This window comes from Malassezia globosa, assembly GCF_000181695.2.
Source record: "Malassezia globosa CBS 7966 chromosome Unknown mgl_sf_2.1, whole genome shotgun sequence".
Lineage (NCBI taxonomy): Eukaryota > Fungi > Basidiomycota > Malasseziomycetes > Malasseziales > Malasseziaceae > Malassezia > Malassezia globosa.
Window position 1 is genome coordinate 495,254 of NW_001849872.1, and position 18,943 is coordinate 514,196.

The 18,943-nt window shown below is 52.3% G+C and overlaps 8 protein-coding genes across 8 annotated transcripts; 4 read left to right on the forward strand and 4 right to left on the reverse strand.

Annotated features, from left to right (window-relative positions):
• Nucleotides 1-368: 368 nt before the first annotated feature.
• Nucleotides 369-1,097, reverse strand: MGL_1060 (uncharacterized protein; the record flags this gene model as incomplete). The annotated part of the gene is made up of 1 exon (XM_001731740.1): nucleotides 369-1,097. One exon carries the CDS (start codon nucleotides 1,095-1,097, stop codon nucleotides 369-371), a length of 729 nt encoding a protein of 242 aa, XP_001731792.1.
• Nucleotides 1,098-1,591: 494 nt separating this feature from the next.
• Nucleotides 1,592-4,927, reverse strand: MGL_1061 (uncharacterized protein; the record flags this gene model as incomplete). Its single annotated transcript, XM_001731741.1, has 1 exon — nucleotides 1,592-4,927. The coding sequence occupies one exon, from the start codon at nucleotides 4,925-4,927 to the stop codon at nucleotides 1,592-1,594; it is 3,336 nt and encodes a 1,111-aa protein (XP_001731793.1).
• A 398-nt stretch (nucleotides 4,928-5,325) lies between these two features.
• Nucleotides 5,326-7,332, forward strand: MGL_1062 (uncharacterized protein; the record flags this gene model as incomplete). Its single annotated transcript, XM_001731742.1, has 1 exon — nucleotides 5,326-7,332. One exon carries the CDS (start codon nucleotides 5,326-5,328, stop codon nucleotides 7,330-7,332), a length of 2,007 nt encoding a protein of 668 aa, XP_001731794.1.
• A 64-nt stretch (nucleotides 7,333-7,396) lies between these two features.
• Nucleotides 7,397-8,299, reverse strand: MGL_1063 (uncharacterized protein; the record flags this gene model as incomplete). The annotated part of the gene is made up of 1 exon (XM_001731743.1): nucleotides 7,397-8,299. The coding sequence occupies one exon, from the start codon at nucleotides 8,297-8,299 to the stop codon at nucleotides 7,397-7,399; it is 903 nt and encodes a 300-aa protein (XP_001731795.1).
• A 614-nt stretch (nucleotides 8,300-8,913) lies between these two features.
• On the forward strand, nucleotides 8,914-10,249 carry MGL_1064 (uncharacterized protein; the record flags this gene model as incomplete). Its single annotated transcript, XM_001731744.1, has 2 exons — nucleotides 8,914-9,054; nucleotides 9,173-10,249. The coding sequence occupies 2 exons, from the start codon at nucleotides 8,914-8,916 to the stop codon at nucleotides 10,247-10,249; spliced, it is 1,218 nt and encodes a 405-aa protein (XP_001731796.1).
• Nucleotides 10,250-10,614: 365 nt separating this feature from the next.
• Nucleotides 10,615-10,895, forward strand: MGL_1065 (uncharacterized protein; the record flags this gene model as incomplete). The annotated part of the gene is made up of 2 exons (XM_001731745.1): nucleotides 10,615-10,664; nucleotides 10,715-10,895. 2 exons carry the CDS (start codon nucleotides 10,615-10,617, stop codon nucleotides 10,893-10,895), a joined length of 231 nt encoding a protein of 76 aa, XP_001731797.1.
• A 126-nt stretch (nucleotides 10,896-11,021) lies between these two features.
• MGL_1066 (uncharacterized protein) lies at nucleotides 11,022-13,319 on the forward strand (the record flags this gene model as incomplete). The annotated part of the gene is made up of 1 exon (XM_001731746.1): nucleotides 11,022-13,319. The coding sequence occupies one exon, from the start codon at nucleotides 11,022-11,024 to the stop codon at nucleotides 13,317-13,319; it is 2,298 nt and encodes a 765-aa protein (XP_001731798.1).
• Nucleotides 13,320-13,474: 155 nt separating this feature from the next.
• Nucleotides 13,475-15,397, reverse strand: MGL_1067 (uncharacterized protein; the record flags this gene model as incomplete). Its single annotated transcript, XM_001731747.1, has 1 exon — nucleotides 13,475-15,397. One exon carries the CDS (start codon nucleotides 15,395-15,397, stop codon nucleotides 13,475-13,477), a length of 1,923 nt encoding a protein of 640 aa, XP_001731799.1.
• Between the last annotated feature and the right edge of the window lie 3,546 nt (nucleotides 15,398-18,943).

Sequence of the window (18,943 nt, forward strand, 5' to 3'; positions counted from 1 at the left end):
ACAGACACCACATACACCATGGTGCCTACCACAGCGACAATCCCTAGCCAGCATAGGAACCACAGCGCCATACCGCAAGCGAATCCAGCGAATGCTAATTGTCGGCGAGTATTCTCGGACGGCGCTCATGCGCCGTTACTGTCGCAGTGGTGGGGATTTGCACGGGCAAGTATCCACATAACGAGTCTCTCGTCCTTTATAGACGAGCATAACGAGCAGCGCCACTGTCGATCGCATTCATTCCGCTATCAACTTTCATTGTGTCACTCTAGGGTCTTTGTTCCTTTATGTACGATGTAGAAAGATCTTTGTCTAATCATGAGATGCAGGGGGGCATGAGACCGTGCGAGGCGCTTATACACATACAGTCACGTGAGTAACACATGCATGCGACGCGTCAGCGCAGCTGCAGCGAGTGCTTGAGGTGTCGTGGGGCATGAGTGACGACGACGAATGCTTTGTGTCGAGACGTGGCCGTCGTCTGCGCTTGAAAGGGGCGGAAGCGAGGTGCCGATGCATGCTTTTTGCGAGACAGCGCACGAAGTGGCTGGCATGGTCGCTATTTCGTCCAAAACCTTGCCAAGCAGAAAGAGGTGGGCGTCTTGTGCAAAGGAGTGCTGGCAGTGTTCATTCACCTCACTTGGCACTTGCAGAGTCAACAGTGTATGCAGAAGGAAGTTGACTTCCTCCAGACGCACGCGGGGCAGAGGGATAGAGCCGCGAATGCGTACATCATCTAAGTATGCTTGTAGCACACAGCGACAACGTTCGATGATCAAGGGTAATATGTGGGCGGCGACCATCTTGGCACCTGGTGTCGCGGACGACGAGACAAGCCGGAAAAGCATGTCCCAGGTAGCATAAGCAAAGCGCTCGCGATGGATTGGCTCACTTGGACGCGTGAATGTGCCGCGCGCTTCGTATAGGTGTGTGGCCGATACAAGTGATGGTAAGAACGCATGCAGCGCGTCGTGCGCGCCGTGGTGAGTGCCTGCATACGGCAGCACACACTCGATCGATGCAAGGAGCCGTATTGCGCATGCATCATCGTCGTCTGTGGGTGCTATGCGTGCGTCAGCACAAAGCGCGGTAGCCATACATGCGAAGAGTGCATGCCAGTAAGGCTGACACGAGTGGCGTGTCACTAGCACAAGCGTAGACACCACGTCTCGCGATCGACACCAGTGTATCAGACGCGGCATGCCACACATTCGGCACATTCGGCACGGGCGTTATTTGGAGTGGCCGCTGCAGCATGTGTAGCATTGCTGTCACGGATGCCGTACACTCGTTCATGGAATGCGAATGTGTATCCAGCGTGCACAGCCACTGACGAAGCCACTCACGCACAAGCTCCATATACATGGCATGCATGCGTGCGTGCTTTGAATGCATTGTGGCTGCATCGTAGGCCATGCTTGCGCACACCTGCAACGCATCGAGCACTTTGGCTCGAGTCGCTCCTTTGTGTGTCATGAATTCGAATGACTCTTGCACACGCTTCACAGGGCGGTGCAGATGCGACAGCGACAAAGCGTCAGCAACGTGAAGTCCATGCGCAATGCACTCGTGTAGGGCATGAAGCATTGCATCAACATTCGTGTCCGTGCATGGACGATGTACAAACAGCATGTGCAACATATCCACGAGGAAGCAGAGATCGGAGAGTGTCGATGCTTGCGTGTACATCACATAGGCGTACGACTGTGGGCCATGTGTCGTGCCACCACGCGTGCTGTTCTTGGACACGCAGGGTCGCATGCAATGCCTCGAGTGCCGCGTGCACAACATCTAGCTGATCCTGCCGTTCCCGAACGGCCCGCTCGACGGCTGTGAGCCAACGCGTCCACATTGCGGGCCATGCTACATCGGCTCGCAGCGCAGGCACCATTGCCATGACTCGCGCTGTGCCCTGGAACGCTCGTGGCTGCACTTGCTCAGCCTCTACAAGTGGCAGCAGCACATCCATCAGCACACGCTGCCATTCATGCAAGTCAAACGACTTGTGGTATTGCACCAGCACTTGGAACAGGTTGGCCAGTGCACACTCTGCCACATTCTCGTTCGACACCTGCGCTACGTCGCGCAGACGCGTGAGGAGCACGAGCCATAGCTCAGGGGTATGTGTTCGATCACGCTGCTCAATGCTCTCTGTCAGATCCCACAGCGTGCCATTGGCCTTCAGCGCCATGGCGACATCCTCGGTTTGCCTACTGAAGCTTGGCAATGCATTGATGCACCGCAAGAGGTCCGCCTCCTTCAGCGTGTTCAGATGCGATGTACACACGAGCTGGATGCATGCAAACGCCGAGCGCAAGCACGGTACGGGCGATAAGCCAGCTGCGCGAATGTCCGAGGCGTCTTGCGCCGCTGCCTCACACATGTCAAAGACGTGTTCCCAGCCGTCGCGCAGCACATGCGCATGTGTCTCCAGCACTTTGTACACCGTGCTGATGGCTGCGTGGCGCACGTGTACGTCGCCTGCTTGGACACGGCGGTCGAGAATGCCTTGCTGCGCAAGCGCCTCAAGCACCCATCGCTGCTGCTGGTGTGCTTCCATCGGCAGTACACTCCATATCGCGTACATGGCTGCGTCCCAAATGTGCGCAGTGGTCGTACGTCGCACGGCATCGACGTTCTCGTCGCTCATGAGGCGCAGGAGCTTTTGGACGGAAAGCCATGGTCCGCTGGGCATGCGAGCAGCGATGCGAGCTGCCGAGGCGCGCACGAACCGCTCGACCTGTACGAGCATCACATGCGCGAGCTCATTCGATACATGCGCTTCATGTACGCGGTCCATCACCAGGTCCACATACACACATGCAAATGTATCGAGGGCCGCATCATCCAGCTTTGCTGCTGAGACAAACACGCCCCGCAGCAAGCACGGCAACCTGTCGAGTGTGGCAGGGGTGAGCCAGTGCATTGCGCCAACGCTTAGCCTCAGGTGTTCAGCGAACCACGGCGTTTCAGCCGGCATCTGCGCCGATTCGTCGCTCTTGCGCAAGCACACCAATGCTTGGCACACACACTGCAGCAGCGCGCGCCAACGCATGTCGAGTCGGCTGCCGAGTGCCTCACACACATAGGCCAAAGCTGCCTGCGCTGCCAGGTTGCGAGGCGCCAATGCCTGGCCGCTGTATGCAGCGCTTGGCACCGCAATGTCGCACAGCGTCGCCAGGACCAAGTCGCGCTCTTTCGTGCACGCAGCAACGCCTGCAGCATGCGCCAGATGCGCTAGTGCCTGCAGCGTCTGCTCGAAGAATGCATCGGACCCTTGCACTGTCAAGAAAACGGTGAGACCCTCGTTGATCGCACGCATGTAGGCCGACAGCATGTCGGCTTGCTGGGGCATGGGCACGACAGCAAGCGCATGCGCTACATGCACGAGCGCTTGCAGGATAAGGTATGGCAGGTACGTCGTTGGTAGTGCCTGCGAGCCAACCAAAGGCGTTTCTGTCTTGTCGAGCTGATCCAGCAGGGGAATCGCCGGCACACTTGTGCCGACGAGTGGCTCCTCGGCCTTGGTAGAAAGAAGGCCTTCGGCCGCACTGCGAACGCCTGCTACAGCTGCGTCATAGAACGTATTGCTTACACTGCGTCGCATCGGTGATGGCGGCACATCAGGTCGCTGCTCAAGTGCCGCAGCGAGCGCATCGTCGATCTGGAGCACAGTGCGAGCTTTGCGCGCGTTCTGCTGCACGTGCTTTACGACGCTTTGCAGCACGCAAATGCGTGGCGGCGAAGGAGATGCAGGTAAGTGCGCTTGCATCGAGGTTGGCGATGGCACATCTACCGACATCGGCGAGGATGCCGGCCTATGCGACGTCTCTGGTGGCACATCAGTGCGCCCATCAAACGAGTTCCATACACGCTCGATGAAAATGCGGTCCGCACAAAGCGCATCGATCGTCTCCCATGCAAGGACGCGCTGCCATAACGCATGCTTCTCGTCACACGTGTCCAGTAAGGCACGAAGAAGCATCTCGACTTCGAGAATGACTTCCTCGCTGAACTCAAGCAACAAAAGGCGCACGAGACGCACAATTCGTATATACACAGAGAACGAGCTGGGCGCCTCACTGAGCGCCTTCAGCAGGAACGGACATGCCGCGCTCCGCAGCACGTAGACAAGTTCTGGGTGTCGTGTACGTGTAAGGAGAGCTGCCTGGCTCGTTAGCACGCTCTCTAGCAGTTCCAGCACAAACGGTTTCGACAGTGTCTGTAGCGGCAAGAACTCTGCAGCTTGGCCGTCGGCCAGAGCGCACAAATCATTCAGCAGCTGGTATGCATCTGCTGCAAAGGGGAAGAGTGTGATGGGGCCACTGGGCAGCTGGGCCGTATGCGCTGGCAGTGGCGCTGTGGCCGCTGCATCTTCCGTTGCAATGGAGTCAAAGAACCGATCTTCTTCATGTACTTTGTCAAACACCATCATAATGTCCTGCCGAAGAGTGGCTGCAGCCGTCGAGCTCACGACTGCAACACGCGAGTGCTCATACAGCGTAAAGCACAGCATTAGCGCGCGTGATAGTAGTGTCGATGTTACGCTCGCATACGTCGCAAGCAACACCGACACAGTCTGCAAAATCTTGAGCTGAACCTCAACATCGGCACGTCCTGGCGCCGACAGCAGCTTGTGCAGCGTATCGACGATCGTGGGCAAGGCCGAATCTGGAAATAGACGCGGTGGAATACTGCGCTGCAGCAACGATAGACTCATTTGAATCACTTTCGGCGCGCGCGTATCACATGCTAGAACGATCATTTGCAATAGTGCATGTGTTGCAGGATCTCTGCTTGTTTGCAACTCTGTCGTAGTGCGAGCTGCATCAGTTTGCCATTGTTGTAGCAGTTGTTCTGCTGCCTGCTTAACGTCTGGGTATTTGCGCCGCGTCTCTGCAACGAGAGCCTGCAGCTCTGCCGCCATACGCTGTGGCATATCTTTGGGCCACTACGCTCTTTTAATCGTTGCTGCCGTTGCGGCTGTTACCGTTGCTGTTACCGCTGCTGTTGCCGGTGTCGTGCCTCGATCCCACGGACTTGGTTTCTGCAACCTTTCGCTTACTTGGCCCCTCACTCCCCTTTCCTCCATTTGAGAAAGAGAGCCTCGCACGCGCCTGCCCGATGTGATTCGCGTCGATGTGCCTCCACATGCTCGTGCGGCCAATGCACACACGAACCTACCTACATACAAACAACAGACAAGCCAACCGACCGACCCCACGTCCGACAAGACAAAAAAACGTTTCATACGTTCTTATTTGCCGTGTGCCCGTCCTCCGCCCACGAACGTGTTCTTGTTGTTCTTTGGTACTCAACGCCAACATGCTCCGCTGTGATGAGGGGATCGTGCGCGCCCTTTTCCACGAGCATGGCGGCGACAAATTGTCTGCTATAGATCTTCCGCGCGTCTTGGATGCATATACGTCGACTCATGGCTCGCCCCTTGTAACTGGCGACATTGCGTCGCAAATCACTTCGTTTGCACGTGAGAACAGCACGCTCATCATCGGCATCGACGAGTTCCTTGGCATGGTTCGCTCCCTGGAGCAGGAGACTGACTCTTCGATCGACACATCCAATACCTCTTTGCTCTTTGATGGCAAAGGGGACTCACCCTCTTCTCCCGACACCACTCTTGATTCTACACCGTCCGAAAGTCCTGCAAAGCATCGCAGCCCGTTCGCTCCTCGCACAGGCGCCTGCGTCCCGATCTCCAGCTCTTCTCAACGCATGTCTGCCTTGCTGCCTGTGACGCGCTCAGATCCTGACGTCGCTTCCGTGTCTGCGCGATCCGCCCTTATTCGCAAACTCGCGCGTGTCAACGAGCAGCTAGAGCGGCTCCAAACCGAACATCAGATGCTCACTACTGAAAAGGAGCATCGCTCTCAGGAATGCTCTGCACTTCAACGTGAAGTCCACGCACTTCGTCGTGACCTCCGTCTCACTCGTGATCATGAACATGCCCTGGAAGTTCGTGTGCACGAGCTGGATGAATCCGTTGTTCTTCTGCAGTCGGAGCGTGATTCACAGGCAAAGATCCTTCGGGAACTAGATGCGCGCATGCAGCAGCAGCTTGTGTCATTTGCCGCTTTGGAGACTCAGGACTCGGAACATGTTGTTCAGCTACGTTCCATGCAATCTACCTGTCATGCCTATTTGGCTGACATCCAAAACCTAAGAGCTACCTGTGATGCACAGCGTGAGGCCATGTCCAGTCTCGAGAGTACTGTCGATGCACTGGAGCGCGTTCATACCGACGCGGAGCGTCTTCAGCAACAAGTCGATGCTTCTCGTCAGGTTCACGAACAGCTCGAGCAGGAGCTCTCAGCTTTGCGCAATGTCTCTGCACAGACAGGACCTGTCCTAGCCGAAGATTTGGCCTTGTACGACCAATATTCACCGCTTTCATCTTCGTCAGCGACAGACGAAGGCCTTGAGAGCCCGTCGGACTGCCGGTCTCAGAACCATCCGGACAGTCCTTCAGAGAACCAATTTGAGTGCGAATCAGCATGCCCACCGAAGAGCGGACCTGGTCATGAACAGAAAGTTTGTGATCAAGTGTTCCAGGGACAATGCGATCATCTCGACGAGGCACTGGCAAACCCGCCCAATGCCGCGCAAGTCTCGAGCGAGTCCCCCAGTGAAATACAGCCGGGCATTCCAGGACACGTCTCTGGGAACGTCGAACCCGACGAAATTCAATCATTGACCCGTCAGGATTCCTTACATCTGAACGACCGAATGCAGAATGATACTGACCAGAAGATGTGCCGGCATAATGACGATCTACCACTTGCACCAACACATTCTTTCCAAGTTATAACGACTCCTCCTCGACCTTCCTCACCTGCCAAGTCATATAAGCCTGTCTCGCTTGCCACAAATGTATCAACGCCATGCACACCTATGCCATCATCTCCATCTCGATCGAGCACTTCCGAGCCTGACTGTCCCGATACTTGTGCTTCCCTCACGTCCAAGCGGTCCACAAGTTCGCTGCAAGATGCTCTTTTGGGCGTATCCTCCGTTCCAACAACTATCACAGCCACTCATTCCACTCCATCACCTAAAGCTCTTGCGCCACCCGCAAGCCACCACACTCACCGTCCATTTATCGTCTCAGCCATCCTCGTACACTTATTTCTGCTCCTCGTTGGCATGTGGCTTGGGTTGTGGTTGTACGATTTTGTATATCGAGCTACACCCTCTTTACTCTACGACCGATTCATGCATCAAAGCTGGATCGAGGCCAACATGCTTTACGATTCACTCGACACGCCACCTTCAATCCATGCATGGCTCGAGCACTACCTAACCAGATTCAGCTAGGCCGTGTCCCATGAAGGTGCTCGTACCTTATCTTAGTCTACACACCCTGTAATCATACGAGCTCCTAGTTTTGCTTCCCCAATCCGGCCGCATGCTCAGCAGCCGTCTGGATCGTGCGTGCAATGGTCGACCTGACGCGGCCATCTTCCATTTGTAGCAAACCGGCAATGGTGCAACCACCTGGCGTCGTGACACTATCTTTAATCACCGCGGGATGCGCGCCCGACTGTAGCACCATCCTTGCTGCACCTTGCATGGTCTGTGCGGCCAGTTCTAGAGCCTCAGCGCGAGGCAGACCCATCATCACACCGCCATCAGCCATGGCCTCGAGGAACAGCGTAGCGAATGCGGGACCGGAACCAGCAAGTGCCGTCGCGGCATCGAAGTACTTTTCATCCAAAAAGTTGCATCTGCCCACGGCTGAAAAGATCGTCGCGAGCAGATCACGCTGCTCATGTGAAAGCTCCTTTACATCAGAAATGACCGTCATCCCCTCTCGAATCCGGCACGGCGTGTTGGGCATCGCACGCACCACCTTCGTCGATGATGGCACGCACTGCTTGATCTTTGCAATGGTCGTGCCTGCGGCAATGCTGACGACCATCTTGCCTTCGAGCGCTTCTTGCATTCCTGGCTCACTCAAAAACTCCGACACACGCTGTGGCTTCGTGCAGAGAAGTACCAAGTCTGACTTTCTCACAGCCTCGACATTGTTCTGCTTGAACACTTCGACATTCGTATGACCGGCTTCTTCAAACGTGCGCACGAGGCGCTTGGCTGTTGAGTCGCGTCCTACTGTGGCGATGTACTTTCGCGGAAGTGGCACGCGCTCAAACGTTTCACCCGCTTGTGATGTGGCCGACAGGTCCGTCGATACCTCACCGCGAGACATAGCGGCCTGACAGTCCAACACTCCCGACAGAATGGCCGTTCCCATGGTTCCACATGCTAGAACGGCCATCGTCATCTCACCACTTTTCATCTCTGTATGTTTGTTCATGATCGTAGTTGGTGGTAAAGGCCGATGGGACCTGCGATTCGTCTCTTTATGTGCACGAAGCACCGACAGATCTCGACGCAGCCTTGCTCAAATACATTCGAGTGTGAATTACAGTTGGACTTTCTATATGCGCATGTTCCCAATATTGGAATGCCGTTATGCAGCGCAACATTGTTGTTGTGCAAATATGGCTGCGCTCCCATGACTAGAGACTTGTTGGGGCTCAATCTTGCGCCTTTCCGTAGCCTACGCCGCCATAAGACGGCAAGGAAAAGTATAGGCGCGTCTACTGGCACACATAAATCATATTTTCTGCAACCATTTTTCCTGTGGATTATCTACTAGTATCGTGAATTCAAGTAAGGTGTTGTAGCCATTTCGCTAGCGCACAACGACATTCTTTATAAGCGTCTTCTTTGCTTGCGCGCTGCTGACTCAACCGTCCAGACATACGCACTCGCCCTCGGTGGCCGCGTAAGCGCCTCCGATCACGCTTGTGGGCGTACACACCTCCACAGACCAGTTCGTTGTCCACCCATCGCCACTTGCACCGAGCTCCATCTGTCTTGTTTGTGAGCGTGATGGAAGAAATCGGCATTGCGCCAACTGCCACGCAGGCATCTGGATCAAATACACGATCCATAAAAAATGGAGATGTATATCTTCAATACAAGAAACTTCAGCAACAGCTCGAGTTTCTGAATACGATGGAAGACTACGTGGTATGTAAGAAAAACGGAGGCGGCATCGGGCAACATTATGATGAGGCCACCCTCGCCGATGGGTTTGATTGTCCGCCTTTTCTGCTGGCTGAGCGCGTTTTAAACTAACTTATTGTAGAAAGATGAGCAGCGCAACCTGAAGCGTGAGCTTGTACGCGCACAAGAAGAGGTGAAGCGAATCCAGTCCGTGCCTCTGGTGATCGGACAGTTTCTCGAGCCCATTGACCAGATGACAGGCATCGTTGGCTCTACTACAGGATCAAACTATGTGGTGCGCATATTATCTACAATCGATCGTGAGCTGCTACGTCCTGGCAGCAGTGTTGCACTGCATCGCCACTCAAACTCGCTTGTGGAAGTCCTACCGCCAGAGTCAGACTCTAGCATCGTGATGATGAGCCAGTCAGAAAGGCCCACCGAGACGTATCAGGATATTGGTGGTCTTGATGTGCAAAAGCAAGAGATTCGCGAAGCTGTTGAGCTTCCCCTTGTCCAGGCTGATCTATACCACCAAATCGGTATTGATCCACCGCGTGGTGTTCTTTTGTATGGCCCGCCAGGAACAGGCAAGACAATGCTTGTCAAGGCCGTTGCAAACGCTACGACAGCATCATTTATTCGGGTTGTCGGGTCCGAGTTTGTGCAGAAATACCTTGGTGAAGGCCCCCGCATGGTCCGTGACGTGTTCCGTCTTGCGCGTGAGAATGCCCCGTCGATTATCTTTATTGATGAAATTGATGCCATCGCAACGAAGCGTTTCGATGCACAGACAGGTGCTGACCGAGAAGTGCAGCGTATTTTGCTGGAGCTCCTTACTCAGATGGATGGCTTCGATCAAGGCAGTAACGTCAAAGTCATCATGGCCACGAATCGTGCAGACACACTTGATCCAGCTCTGCTCCGTCCCGGTCGTCTTGACCGCAAGATCGAGTTCCCGCTTCCCAACCGTCGCGAGAAGCGTCTCATTTTCCAAACGATCTGTGGCCGCATGAACCTGAGCCCTGACGTCGATCTAGAAGACTATGTGAGTCGTCCTGACAAACTATCGTGCGCGGAGATTGCTTCTGTGTGCCAAGCCGCAGGTATGCAGGCCGTGCGTAAAAACCGATACGTCGTCCTGCCTGCTGACTTTGACGAGGCATTCAAGCAGATGTCGAAAAAGCACGACGATAACAAGTTAGACTTTTACCAGTAGAAATTTATGTATTCAGCTCCGCATACTCTCACCCACATTCCGTTGATTCTTGCTTCGTGCGCCCGATGCCAGTCGGACAACGGTCGGCCATCCATCTTCCTCGTCTGCCTACCCAGCAAACCAGCTTTATTTTTTAGACGTGCAGGCTCGTGTCCTGCATGCTTATAAAGCGCAGCCACACCACAATTTTTGGGCACTGGTCCCAAGTTAGTAGTCCAAATGGCCGTGCACCACATCGACTCTCTCCCTCTACCCCTACCACCACCACGTACGACCTGCGAGCGGCCGCGCGTCCGATCACGACGCGTGAGCGCGCAGCTATTTAAACTTGTCATATATCATTCCTTTCTTTCGAACACGGTGGAATGGAGCTCATTACAGCTGACGACGACTTACTGTCGTGCATGTTGGTCGAGTAAGTTGGCCGCGACGCATTTAGCATATGTGAAGGAGGGCTAACCACAGCTCGCTCGAGTTTGATCCAGACATTGTCACACACAAGATGAATCCTGCTTTTCGACCCATGCGATTCGATCGTTCTGCTGTTTGCCGCATGATCCAGCAGTTTGTTATATGGGAGCAGGATCCATCGAAAGCAGTCGCAAGCTTGTGCCAGTACGTGCGTGCAACGATGGGACAACACTGATTACCATGATCCAGACTCCCAATGGTCCGCAAACATGTGACACCCAAGACGCCTGCTCAGCGCCACATATTTGAAACGTATGTCGAATGATCATGTGTGCCTAACATCAGCCACGCCCAGCGTTACATGCAGGCCTATCTGCCTGATGCTGGATTCGAATATGTCGTTACGCATCGGTACCGGACGGCACGCCTACAACGACTTCAGTTCCTAAATACAATGTCAGATGAAGCCCGATTCAGTGCACATCTTATACCTGGCCGTTCGGATCTGTGTGTAATGGCTGTGCGTTCGTTCCAGCCTGATGATATCATCACCTATTGCACTGCCGCCCTGAAGGATCTCACGCATCAGGAGGATCAAGCTCTGCGTGAAGAGGCAGCCGAAGCTCGTGAGGCAGATTTGCGTGATGGTCATCTGCGACCTCAACGTGACTTCTCCATCATTCGCTCGTCGCGTCGAAAGTGCAGTCAGCTATTGTTGGGCCCGGCTCGTTTCATCAACCATGATTGTCGCCCGAATGCGGAGTTCCGGCGTTCTGGTCACATCCTGACGATTCGTTGTATCCGGCCGATCCAGTGCAACGAGGAAATCACGACCTACTACGGTGACAACTACTTCGAGTGGCAGAACAAGGAATGCATGTGTGCGACTTGCGAGCGGCTTGGTCAAGGCTTTTATGCTCAACTACGCCCCGCCTTGCCGAAACCTGCTGCTGACCTGGAAACCCGCCGAGACACTAACCAATGTCAAGATGTGCCACATCATGAAGATGCTCGTCGCATGCTGCGCTCAGCCTCCGCTCGCACCGCAGCGGCCAAAGAGTCCGTTTCCACGTCCGCGCAAACTATTGCATTCCAAGTTGACCCTGATGCTAGTGGTCCTGTGTGTGAATGTGCCACTTGTCATGCGCAATTCCGTGCACCTGAAAAATGGTGGACGCCTGACGAGTGCGCTCGATGTGAGCGTCATTACAAGCTCTTTAAGTGTGATTGGCCGCACCGGAAGCCGAGAGAAAATCCTGCTGAACAAACTTCGAGCTCTCGTGCTCCTAAACGTTCGTCGAAACTTGTTGATAAACCGCCTCGGCTGCCCAAAAAAGCTCGACACACTTCCAACGCACAGCTTTCATCGTCACCAGTGAAACTTAGCCCTGTCCATGAAAAGCCGCTTGAGTCGTCGAGTGAGTCAGACTCTCTATCGACCGCATCCAGTCCATCAAGTCGCCACGATCTCAGCACAGATCAGGATCAGGCTCACCGCATACCCACACCGCCGGCTCCACGGATCTTAGGACATGGTGCGAGTACTGATGTCTTGGCAGCTTATTGGGGTGCTCCTGAGGGCGAGCGCAAGCGACGCCGTCGCCCTACTAACATGTCTTTGACCTTGCTGAGCAATCGCGCGGTTTTAGACGAGTCTAAACAGCCGTTGTCCTCTTCACACAGCTCACGGAAAACTCGCTCTCAAGATTCAAGTCCCTATGATAAAAGGACTGCTCATGTTCCGCCGGTCTCACGAAGCAAGTGCAAGTCATCACTACCATCGTCATTACAGACAGCCGCAAGTCCAAATGGTGGTTTCGAGTCAAAGCACATGCCGAACGTGCCTCTGCAGTGCAGCAGAAATATGATGGAATGTTCAGAGGCAGAAGCACAAGTGCAAGATATGCGAACTGCTGCAGGCCAGGGACCTGAATGTAAGTCTGTCAGTGTGCACGAGCACGAGTCTAAACCTTTGGTCAAGCAAAGAGCAAATGCAGGACTTGAGCGGGCATCAGGATCAGAATCAAACTCTGCATCTGCGTCCAAGTGCACGTTAGAATGTAACGATGTTACTAAGAGTCAAAGTAAATCGTCGGTGCATCAACATAACACAACAAGTGACAACGCTTCTGATCCTGGCCAGCGCAAATCAAGTCCCAAAATTGCCACGCAAGGTCCTGAGCGTACGTCTGTGTTGAACCTAGCTCTGTTTTGGTCTGGTGGTGTCGAGGGCCGCACTAGAAGACAAGCACGTCAAGCCCATTTATGTCGCAGAACGCCGCCTCCCTCACCTGGCTCGCCCCAAGCTCGCACTGATGCACCGATGTCGAGCGCTTCGACTCCATATCAGATCAAGCAAGAGTCTTGTCCTGCGACGCCAGAACCTCCAGCGCCCTGTCTACAACGCTCGCCAGAAGAAACGTTATCATACCCCTCAACTCATGCGCCCAGTTTGATTCATTCGAATTGTCAACCGACCGTTGTGCCTCCTGGCGCGCCTGTACGTCAGCCAGTGCGGCGCAATCTGCGCTGGGGCAGTGGCAAGACCAGCACGAGTCGGCCACCCACTCAAGCAGCACCTTTGCGCGTCGCTTGGCCCTCTTTGATGAAAGCTGAACCATCGGGCCCGATTACGTCCGCATCTCAACACACTTCTTAGCTTGTATACTTAACCATTTACGCATTGTACATTCATTCATGTATCTCATCATTAACAAAGCAAAAAGGCTTGACTACATTTGGATTCTTTACGCAGAATTAAAACAAGACATCACGAACCAATTCATCAACTATCTGCTGCTCACGCCTTGTACATTAGACCGATACACTAAATGTGCGGAACTTAGTCGGCTTGTCGTCGTCCTTAAGCGACAGGTTGCCGTCACTGTCAATAGACAGATGCTTCTTTGATTGCCTTTCAATGATTGTGTGACCCTTTCCGTTGCCGTTATCCTGCACGGCAAAGTCAGCAGCTTGGTCGTTCCCGGACAAGCGCAAGTCCGACGTAACAAACTTGGACTTGTCTCTGTTTGAGATTTGGAAGCGGTTCTCGCTGGGGTTGCTTCCTTGCCAGTGAAGAACGAACAGAGCATTCTTGTCGTATTTGTCGTTGCTCTTCTTCGTTGTAAGTTTGTTGCCATCCTGGAACGTCAACGCGTGGCCGTCCGACTCAAAGCGAAGGAAACGACCCTCGCTCAGATTGCCACGAACAGGCTTGTACCCGCGCTCGACCTTAAGAGCGTCCTCTTCTTTCTGCTGGCCGTAGGGGATCTCAGGTAGGATCTTGTTCCGATACTTGAGTTGGCACACAAAGGCACCATTGTACTGATCGCGGATAGGGTCTTTGTGAGGGTGAGGGACACTTGGGATGTCTGGCTTGCTCGAGTCAATCTTGGAGAAGTCGAACGCATTGACGAGGTTGCTCATGTGTTTACGGCGCCAGGGATTCATCTCTTTCACATGGAACGGCTTGCCATGCACCTTAGCCCACTCCTCCATGAACAAAGTCTGGCTCTCGTGAGCCGCATGTTCGGTAAACACACCGCCTTTTCGGGTGAATGGCGAAGCGATGTAGAAAGGCACACGGAAACCGGGACCCGTCGGCTGCCAGCCAAGCTTGCTGTGGAATGGATCCTCCATCCATTCGCCAGGCTCGTCCCTAGGTGCCAAAGGGCCAAGCACGTGGTCTCCCCAGCCACCTGTTTCGTCGTAAGAGACGACCAAAGCCGTGTTGTTCCAGCTCTTGCTCTTCATAAGTGACTCCAGCACCTTGCGATGGAGCCATGCACCGTCCTGGGGCATGTACGGAGGGTGCTCTGACAAGTGCGCCGGTACAAAGATGTATGAAATTTCAGGAAGGTTACCATTCTCGGCATCCTCGAAGAACTTGTGTAATCCTGGGAACGACATACCATGCTTAGCCAAATCTGTCTTTTCTTGGGCAGATTTCTGGTATTGGGACCAGGCGAAGAGCAAATCCTCATCAAAGTTATCAAAGTCTTGGTACGCACGGAACGTGATGTTCGCCTCTTGCAGATACTCTGGCACCGTTTTCCAAGTGAGTGGACGGCACGAATACGGCTTGCCGTTGTCGCTGAACTGACATCCAGGGGTGTTTGTGTTGTCTACCACAGGACCTCCCAACTTGTCGGGCTGGCCGCCAACCACGCTCCCGTTAGCATTCAGCGAGCCAGACAGGTGGATTGCACGGTTCGGGTAGGTGGAAGCAAGAGCCGATTCGTAGTACGCATCGCCAACGATAAACGACTCGGCCAATGCAAAGTGTACAGGAACATCCTCGCGGCGATAGTAACCAATACTGTATGGTGTGTTTTTGTTTACCCATTGGTCAATCTGGCCATTGTTCCATGCAGCATGGTTCGCTTGCCAGCTGTTCGATCCAGCCACCATACATTGCGTGCGGTTATACCAATCACCACCCTGCCAGTTCAAGTGCCACGGCAAAAGCTCAGTTTCATTGTTCTTAGGCCTGCTGTATGACGCGAGTGCCGAGGCCTTTACAGGCTGATGAAACACGTCCTTGCCTGTGTTGTTTGAGATGTGAGCGTTAGGGTCTTGGAATCCACGGACACCAGCCATAGAGCCGAAATAGTGGTCGAAGGCCCGGTTCTCCTGCATGAAGAGCACAATGTGGCGGATATCTTTCAGGCTGTACTCATCGGCAGCAAAGGCGGAGGAGCCGAGCGCAAAGATGGCCAGCGCCAGTGATGCAAGCATCTTGCACTGAAGCGAAGATGGGCCAGCGTGAGGGTAGTTCAACCTATCTGTACATAAAGCCTTGCAACAATTATTGACTTTCTAACAGGAACGAGGTTTCGATCAACACTCGGTATCTTACTGGATAAATTGAGGGGCAAATTTTAGGCCCCTGCTTCATCAAGGTCTGCACGTGTCGCCTGTTAGGCTTCGAATGAAGGCCATCGCTGAACGTGACCGCTTTTGGCGAAATTAATTGGAGGACGATCATATGTAATGTGTTTGTTTATGGGTAAACATGCTATCACAAGTTTGGTTCATGCAATGTAGCCTGAGTCTTATGCCAAACGTAAAAGGAAATGGTATAGCGCGGGGGCGTTGTCCCATTGAATGGCGTCATCACGCAATTTTAAGAGTGCTGATGGGCCTAGAAAAAGCGGCCTTCGTGCCTTTTCGAGTGAGCTAGCTTTTACTTTGGATAGTCGAAATGGCTAGATTAGACCTAGCTTAGCTTTCATACTCACCGTGCGTGCATGTAGCGCATCTCTCCAACAAGCTGTTGAATCAGGTTACCAGATTGTTCGTGCCTCTCAAATGTTATTTTTGAATTATCCTGGCATTTCGAGAAGAGATCAATTGGATGTTGGGACGAGTCAGTCAGGTGGGTGTTTCGAACGACACATAGGAACATAGGTTAAAATATCATCGGTTTTCTCCATGCTGCGATGTCATCTATGAAACTCTAGTCGTTAACCTTATCTCTGACATATATATCGCCAAGTGTCTTCTATTTGGTTCCTATCTGGTACACAATTGTTGAAACGTTTGTTTGGAATGTAGCAGTCCAAGTGTGTAAGCATGTCAAAAGTTGTACATATGATACAGAATGAAGTGTTCTCGTTGTCACGAGGCTCAACGAGTAAGGACTTCTTCGAATTGATTCTAACAGCTTGGCATTATAGCAATAGATGTATGTATGCGACGCTTCTCTCTGGCATTCCACAAGACTTTTTTATGTAATTTTCCTAGGTGCATATGTGCTGAATGGACTAGATGGTCGGCGCGCCAAGATGGCCTGTGCGCTGCAAATTTTGTCAATACACGAGCACAACGGGGCCCAAATATTCTCCGTTGTTCAAATCGTCGACCAGTATCTAAATGCACGTGCAAGACCGTTCCGGATGTCTCTACTAAAGGTAAACGAGCACATCTCATTACTTCTCATTCGATCACCTCATTCAAACTTAGGAAACGCTAATTCGTGTCGCTTGACGTACATGAATTGCGAATTTCAACGGTTTCCCAACAGGTGGATCTAAGCTTAGTTGGCTTTCAGTGAATATGTATCGACACAATCCAAGAGGTGTATGTGTAAACAACTGGTCAACTCAGATGTGTCTTCAAGTTCAGCGGTATTTATTGACTGTTTCATACAGGTATTTTATAGCATGATCGGCTGCAAGCAAAGCCTTCGATTGAATGACTCCGATTTATCATGACCATTGCTCGTCAACTCGATCACCAATATTTACACCTTGCTTGTTGGTATAAAATATTAAATTGTCCAATGAATGTTAAACCTGTATACAATAATATTCTTCGTACGCGCTTAGTTTGACGACTGCTTCGCAACCTGCTTATGATTCGAGTCGTATTTACATACAAGAGACACCCTTCGCATGAATGATTCTCCATCGATCCAGTTGTGGTTGTAACGACGGGGAAAGTTTGTGTAGCCACAGATCCGAAGCAAGCACATTCCATTCCTCATGTTGTCCAATCTTATCGCGTCTTGTGGGAGCTTGTCATTGAACCTGTCACTTATCGAAACCTTGAATATTGGCGGAACCTCACAATCAAACGTCACCCTCACCAAACCTTGCTAGCTATTTTCAACGAGCTTAATGTCCGAATGATTCTGAAGGAATTTTTTCACCGAATTATACGAGCTAGAAAAGCCTGTTGTGACTGAATCGAGCGAGTAACTGGCTTTGCCATCAATTAGAGTACCCTTGAAGCTGCAATGAACATATGCAAGACCGACTTCGGTGACAGTTTCCAGGCTGTCATCGTACTATGAGTCATCTATCTCGCATATCATGAGCTTTCCACCATCCGGTTTTAGTGTCGTTTGGCACATGGTTTCGTCGATAACGCCCTGTTCCATGAAGGTCATCGTGAAGCCATTCCATCCGTGCTTTGCAAATGCAGAGGATGACTCCCGATGTCACGAAAGTGTTATGCCTCGCAGACCTCTCATATTTGGGTTTCACGAGATGTCACGCACATGCGTGTAACCAAAGGCTAAGCCCGCTGCTCTGAGCCCACTCACACTAATGCCATCCTTGTAGACTCTGCCTCTGTTGCCATCTCCTACGAGAAGAACGGCATTGAGAGGCTCGCTCGTGTTTTTTCTAATGCTAAACTTGTCTGGACTGTACGGGCTTGCAGCGATGAGCGCGTGCGCGTAACCAGAGTCGTCCATCATCTTGGCCTCTCCTTCCTCGAAGTCAACCTTGGCCTTGACCACACAAGAGCCCCCAGAAATTGTCGACAGGTCTTCCGTTGCGCTCTTTCTGCACTTGTCGAAGTTCATTTTATTGCCCGCGCCAAGATAGAGACACCTTTGTCAAGCTGAGCCAGAAATTTTTCTCCGTGCAATTTATGCAACACCTCCCTAGAAACTCCACGCTTCTCTGCACCAACTTGCTCCAGGTCAAACGACAAGGGCGTAGCAGCTGAGATAGTTGCAAGAAGTCTTAACAGTGCTGTGAACATAATTTACATGACCTCTAACACCAGAGTAATTTGTTCATACTGGGTGCTGGAGCCGCGCGTTATATATCCGCCACTTTCCCGTCAAGTCTCATTTCTGATCTTCAGTCAGAACTTGAGATATAGCCCCTTTCATGAGAGATATTCTATCCGGACCTGTTCATGTCGTCATAACCATCACTCATCATGCGTGCCTGCGAGACCTCTGTAAAGTTGGAATAGAAATAGCGCCGAAGTCTTCGTCAATACTAGCAGAAAACTAACTCGCCATCATTTCCTAATAACATTACGGCGCCAAGATTACTCCTGTTGCCCCCTTGAGTTGGTCCAGCCAATCCTTTAGCACTGCCATGCATGCAATTCACGCCCAATGGATGGATAATTTATTTCATGCGAGCATTCGTACCTTTTTTAGATCCAATTTATACTGCATGTACGCGGGGAATCGTCACCAAAAATTGTGTAGAAACCTCTCCAAACACTTTCGACATAAGTACAATGCATTTGCTTGAGAAAGTGAACAAGTAAAGTCTTGAATTAGCACAGCTTTGATTGTTCTTAAGCAATCCTTCTCTTGTTGAGGACACACTTGTGGTACCAGCCTGGTACTCCAGATACCGGCATCATTGACCCTGGGACCACAGGCACTACTTGTATTGTTGCCAAGTATGCACTAGACTCGAATTATCGATCAAGGTTCAAGCATTGCCTCAAATCAGATTTGAGAATAAGACCACCGAGTGCGAACTAATCCGCCATATTCGGGGTTGCATAGCAAGCAGCCACTTGGTA